The 6990-nt window shown below is 34.4% G+C and overlaps 1 protein-coding gene across 1 annotated transcript in view; it reads left to right on the forward strand.

Annotated features, from left to right (window-relative positions):
- Nucleotides 1-2845, forward strand: part of LOC107841435 — a 15624-nt gene extending 12779 nt beyond the window's left edge. The window contains exon 2 of the mRNA XM_047396263.1: nt 2372-2845. Coding sequence (XP_047252219.1) covers nt 2372-2845 — 474 coding nt within the window. The remainder of the gene's footprint in view (nt 1-2371) is intronic.
- Nucleotides 2846-6990: the final 4145 nt, after the last annotated feature.

Below are 6990 nucleotides of genomic sequence, written 5' to 3' on the forward strand. Positions count from 1 at the left end.
AATACTTACCAAGTTGTTTTCCAGCAAAAATGGTTCAAGTCAACCTTGAGGCATCTTGTTTTAATGATGGCAAAGAAGGGGCAAAGGGTGAATCTACCCATAGAAGTTCCTTTATCTGCTGAAAAGCCTACTGAACTTCTTAGCCAAGAAACACATGTATGTGATACAAAAATCACATTCATAAATGATGATCCCCTACTTGGTGAAACCCTACACAATCGTCTTTTGTACATGGTGGGTTATGTTCTCGAAAGAAGATAAATAAAATCTTACTAGCCGAAGGATGTATAGTCAATATCCTACTTATTTGCATAATGAAGGAACTTGGAATCGCTACTAACGAACTTTATGAAAATCGTTTGATGATCAAGGGCTTCAATTAAGAGGGCTAGAGAGCCATGGGCTCTATCAATTAGGGGATTTATATGGATGATTTTCGATCAAATGTATTGATACATATGATCAATGCCAAGACTTCATACAATATATTGCTTGGTAGGACTTGGATACATGAGAACAAAATTATCTCATCCTTTTACTATCAATATTTAAAGTATCTCGAAGGTGGAGTAGAAAGAATCCATTGAAATGGTATTTGATCTGCTCCGAATATACCAACTTAGGATGAATCCATTGAAATGTACCTTTGGAGTTATTTTTGGAAAGTTCCTTGGCTTTATTGTACGACACCATGTATTTAAAATTGATCAGTTCAAGGTTGATGCAATTTTAAAGATGCTTGAGCCTTGAAGCATTCACGAGTTAAAAAGCTTTCAAGGAAGGCTAGCATATTTAAGGAGGTTTATCTCAAACCTGGCTGGAAAATGTCAACCATTTAGCTGTATCATGAATAAGGATACTCTATTTGAATAGAACCAAGGTTGTACCAAGGACTTTAAGAGTATCAAATCATACTTGATGAAACCTCCATTTCTTGCAGGACACATACCTGGAAAACCATTGATACTCTATATCGCAGCACAAAAAAGGTCAGATGGAGAACTATTGGCTCAAGAAAATAGTGAAGGGAAAGAAAACTTTCTTTACTATTTGAGCAGAACGATGACACCAAATGAGTTGAAGTATTTTTCATTTAAAAATTTATGTTTGGTATTGGATTTTTCAATCTAAAAAATGAAACACTAATTTCAAGCTCATGCCGTTCATCTTATGTCTAGGGCAAATCCTATCAAGTTAGTAATGTCTAAACTAGTCCTTAGTGACCGACTTACAAGGTGGTACCTTTAACTTCAATAGTTTGAGATTGTGTACATATCCCAAAAGGACGTAAGAGGACAAACATTGACAAACTTCTTGGCAGACCACCCGATAACTGATAATTGGGAATTGATTGATTAACTTCCTGATGAAGATCCAATGATTGTTGAAGTTAGATTTCAATTGAAGATGTACTTTGACGGTGCCACACATTGAGATGTAATTGGTGTTGGCATAGTGTTTGTCATTCCTCAAGGAGAGGTCATCCCCTACTCTTTTACCTTGATAAATTATTGCTCCAATAATATTGCTGAATATCAAGTGCTAATACTCGGACTTGAGATGGATGTCGATACGAAGCAACTACAATTACAAGTCTTTGGTGACTCCAAATTGGTGATTAGACAACTTTTAGGAAAAGCCTGAGCTAAGGCCATATCATGATTATACGCTGAATTTAATGGGATGGCTTAGAGAAGTAACCCTCCAACATATGCCAAGGAAATAAAATAAGCAAACTGACGCACTAGCTGCTTGGTCCTCAACCCTAACTCTTTCGAATCAGACACGCACTATTATCCGTAAAGAATGGGTTGTACCACCACCGAATAAGGATGAGGATGTAGAAAATAAGGTTGAACACCTCATCGTCGTGTCTAAATCTACAAAGAAAGATTAGCTACAATCTATCATTGACTACTTGTGTTATGGTATAATTTCAGAGGGTCCAAGAAGAAAGACTGAAATCCGTCATTGTGCACCTCACTTTCTTTACTACAAATACATAGCATATAGAAGATCATTTGGAGGAGTACTCATGTGGTGTTTGGGAGTGGAAGAAGCAGTTCAAGCTTTACAAGAAGCACACTTGAGAGTTTGTGGATATCATCAATCAGGACTGAAGCTTTATTTTCACATTAAAAAGATGGGGTATTATTGGCCAACGATGGTGAAAGACTACTTAGACTATGATAGAAGATGCAAGGCTTGCCAATTCCATGCAAATTTCATACATCAATACCCTGAAATATTGCACCCACCTATTGAGTCCTGTTCATTCAATGCTTGAGGACTGGATGTTGTTTGACTACTGCCAAAATTTTTTGGTGGACATTTATACATCTTGGCAGCAACAGATTACTTCTCCAAATAGGCCGAAGCTGTTACTCTCAAAGAAGTAAAGAAGGAGAACGTTGGGAACTTCATCCAAGTGAATATTCTCTACCACTTTGGAATTCCTCAGTACATAATAATTGACAATGCCAAGTCGTTTGATAACAAGCTGATGAATAATATTAGTGATCTCTTTGGTTTTAAGCAGCGAAAATATTCCATGTACCCTGCTGCCATTAATGGACTAGCTGAAATATTTAATAAGACTTTATGCAATCTATTGAAGAAAGTTGTCTCCAAGTCAAAACAAGATTGTCATGAGCGAATGGAAGAAGCTGTATGGGCATATAGAATGACTTACCGCACACCAACACAAGCAACCCCATACACGTTTGCTTTTGGAGTTGAAGCAGTCCTACTACTTGTTTGTCAAATACCTTCTTTAAGGCTGGATATTCAAGAAGGGCTCTCCGATGAAAAAAATGCTAAGTTGCATCTTGCAGAGTCTTCTTGATGTGAAGAGGCTGGAGGCTTAGCAAAATCTTAAATATTATCAAGACCGTCTATCTCGTTCTTTCAACAAAAGAGTTTGATTGAGGTGCTTTCAAGTTGGAGATCAAGTCATTGTAGTAAGAAGGCCCATTATTGCTTCTCGTAAGTCTGGGGGCGAAGTCACCCCAAAGTGGGATGGACCATATGTCGTACAAGAAGTATATTCAAATGGTGCGTACAAGCTTGTCGATGTAGATGGCGTGAAAATTGGTCCTATCAACACCAAGTTCTTGAAGAAGTACTATCCTTGAAGGAAGATGACACTCCTTAAGGCACGAGTATAAACTGCATGTTCACTCCTGATCCACAAGAGTATAAACTGTGTACGACTCAAATAAAAGTCTGATAGGTTGAAAACCTCAAAAGAGGAGACTAGAGACCCTTGAATTATGGAGAAAATTAATATCAAATCCACATATTCCTATGTTCTAGAAATACGCTACTGATAGCCCTCAAATTATGTGGAAAATCAATAGAGAAGAATCAAGGAAAGAACAAATTTGTACCCATATCGTTTATCAATAAAAATTCTATATTTTTTCATATTTTATTTGTGATTGCAATTTATTTCTATAACTGTAAAAATTTGTTGGAAACAAATTGGCACATCCAGTGGGACAAAATATGCCCTTCATCTCTTCTTTCACAAATATGATCTGTAAATCTGGAGCCAAAAAATTACGAAGATCAAAGAGTACTTCAAGACTCGTCTTTGAGTTTCATCAAGCTTACTCGTCAACAAGCCTTGAAGTAGAGAAAATTTGTAGACATCGAAATATTGTAGAACTCTACAAGAATAATTTAAATTCTGTTAGAGTTCTTGGATGCTACTTTACATCAACGCTAAATTATGCCTATAAAAGGGTTGATTAATCCTTTGAAGAAGTATGTTGAATATCCCATAAACTCATGGGTATTCGTAAAGAGATGGGATATTCAATAATTAGAGTTTTAACGGGTATGCATGGATCTTAGAATTATGCATTACTAAGGGAGTGATATGTGGGTGTTAGAAATCAACATCAATTTAGTAAGTCAAATATGGGTAGGTTTGGTTATTGATTTTGATGCTAGTCTTTCAACAAAACCCTAAACTTTCACCTATTGATTCTTTCGAATACCTAATAGGCATGTTCAACATTTGGTAACCACAACCTCAATCTAGGCATCCCTATTTTTAGAATGATACCCATGGTATAGTCAACCTCACATTCACCCGTATGTCTAAGATTGTTAAAATTCAGCAAACTACACACATAATAATGAAACATACTGAAACTGTTGTAAATCTGGACATAGGGCTAAAGATTGCCAGGTTCCAAATAAAAAGAAAGACAAGATAAATATGTTAGAATTAGGAAATGACCTTAAATATAAATAATATTCAATACTTGATGAAAATAAAAATAGTTCTTTTTGTGCCGAAAGACTTAGTGATGATAATCAACTTAATGATGCATACAGTTCAAATAGTAGTGAATTAACAGACCATTATAATTGTAGCGGTGCAATTTGCACTTGTGATAGTCATTCTATAAATGTTATCACCAATAACAATAAAGTTAAAGAGGCCTTATTTGACATGATTGATAATCTAGAAGACCTAAATCTTAGGAGAAAATATTTAACAGTCTTAAAAGATATTGTTCTTGATTAACAAGTTGATAATAAATAAATTATGGAACCTTTTAACATGAAAAATATACTAAATAAATTTAAAGAACATAAGTCTGAAACAACAATACAAGATCTTCAGACAAAATTATTATACCTAAAATAAGAACTTATGCAAGTTAAACAAAGACTTAGTAATCTAGAAAAAGAGTCACTTGCTAATAAAATATGAAAGGATTTAACTCCAAACCAAGACCCGAAATCACACCAGTTTGAGCTTGGTTAAACATCATGAGTAAATAATGACAATAAAGAAATAGAGTCTCTAGAAATAGAATCTCTTGAAAAACTTCCTATAAACAAATCAGGAATTAATACAATTATAATAGTTAAACCACAAAGTTACCATATACCAATTACTATAGTTATCAATAAAGATTATAAAATTCATAAGATTGCATTATTTAATACAGGTGCTAATGAAAATTGCATTATAGAGGAATTAATTCCTATAGAGTACCTATAAAAAGATACTACACGCTTATTCTACGCAACAAAGGAAAAATTCAAAATAAATTATAGACTCCCCAAAGCCCGTATTTGCAGTGATGGAGTTTGTTTTATTAATAATTTTGTACTCACTAGAGATATCAATGAAGAGATAATATTAGGTCTTCCTTTTATCACTCAAATAAATACTTATATTGCCGAGCTAGATGACATCCACACAACTATTTTGGAAACAAGGGTTATTTCCCCTACCTAAAAAGTACATCAAAAGAAGAAAGTGATTTTATAAAAAATCAAACTATTTTTAGACAAAATTCAGTCCAATGGGGATTAGAGAAAAACTAATCCTCTATTAAAGGAAATTTTTATAGCACTATGAGTTATCGAATTTTGAAATTCTTTTTAAACTGTTTTATAAAAATGTCCACGAATTCGATTTTATAAAGGGAGAAATTCTCTTTCAAAAATTGTAACAAAATTTTTCTACAGAGAAATTATGAGACCTGGAACACTAGGATCAAGGTTAAGGCCTCCATTCCAGCCTTTCCGACCAGAGGAAAAAAATAAAAATACCCTTTACTGAAGAAGATAAAAAGTCAGATAAAAGGTTAGAAAGTAGGTTTTTAGTCCTAGAAGAATTTCCATCCCCGCCAAAACCTACCGTTCCAGTATCGTCAAAAGAGTCCGTTACCAGTGTACCTAGAATGCAGTCACTTAAACTAATATTTAAGGAAGAATACTCATCAGCCAATAAAAATATTGCCATCTAAACTAAAGATAGTTATGCGATGAAACCACCGGAGACTTACTTGCAAGTAGTCTCCCCAACCACTCTGCAAAGGAAAGAAGAGCAGAGTATTCCTGATAAAAAGTAATTTGAGAAAGGAGATTTGCAGGTACTGCTGATAATGACACTTGATAAAAAGTATGAAAATTTTTGAGTACCAGAATTGTTATACAAATTGGGACTATGTGGAGACAGATGATCCCCTTAAGACCCGAAGGTATTATGAGTTCATTAACATATACAGATTCATTACAAATCAAGAATAAATTAGCAGATATAAGTGATCCCAATAGTATTCAATATTCAAAGTTTATAATCAAAAGGATATTAAGCCCATTTGAATGGTATGTAGATCACCTACATACAACCATTCCTATGCCGAGAAATCACCGATCTCAGACCTATAATTGGTATGATTATAAGGCGGCTTGGTACAACTTTATGTATGTTAGGCCCAATACTCACTCTTGCTTCATGAAATATTCGGAGCAGATGAAGACTGCTGTAATTCTTCGATGGTTCTACAACTGGTGGAATCAATTTAGAGAAAATAAACAAGTATTGTCTACATAGTTTCAAAAGCAATTTCAAAAGTTCCAGGTAGAGCAGAATATTTCTACACTACCAAAAAATATTAAATGGTGTAAATTTTTTTAGCACTAAAAGAATTTCATATATTATCTATTGGTCCTTTGATATTCATGAAATCGAAAGGATCAAATACTTAAGAAAAACCATCAAGATTAAAGGCTGGAGTCCAATGGAGAAGCCAACAACAAGTTCATCCTCACAGAAGGAAGCATACCTCTCCAAGGAGGAATTAAAAAGATGGCTCAAAGAAGCCTTGTCAAATATAGATAATAAGAATCATTCAAAAAAGATTATGGAGTTATCAGATACTGCATCCTCTCATGCCAGCGAACCTAAAAACTGGGATATGCTGGACCCACAAGGAATAGGACCCTCATTTCCGAATATGCAGTATGAAGAAACGAATTTTTATCTAATACTTCACATTCTGGAAAAGAAGTCACGGAATGGAATATTGATGGATTAGAAGAACATCAAATATATAATAAGCTACATGAAATGGGAATGACTATTACGACATATAAAATTGCCAGAATGTCAGACAAACAAGCAGCGTTTATGATTATAGCAGGTTTTACAGGTACTGTAAAATATTGGTGGGATAA

Source organism: Capsicum annuum, chromosome 9 (assembly GCF_002878395.1).
Source record: "Capsicum annuum cultivar UCD-10X-F1 chromosome 9, UCD10Xv1.1, whole genome shotgun sequence".
In the NCBI taxonomy this organism is placed as follows: Eukaryota; Viridiplantae; Streptophyta; class Magnoliopsida; order Solanales; family Solanaceae; genus Capsicum; species Capsicum annuum.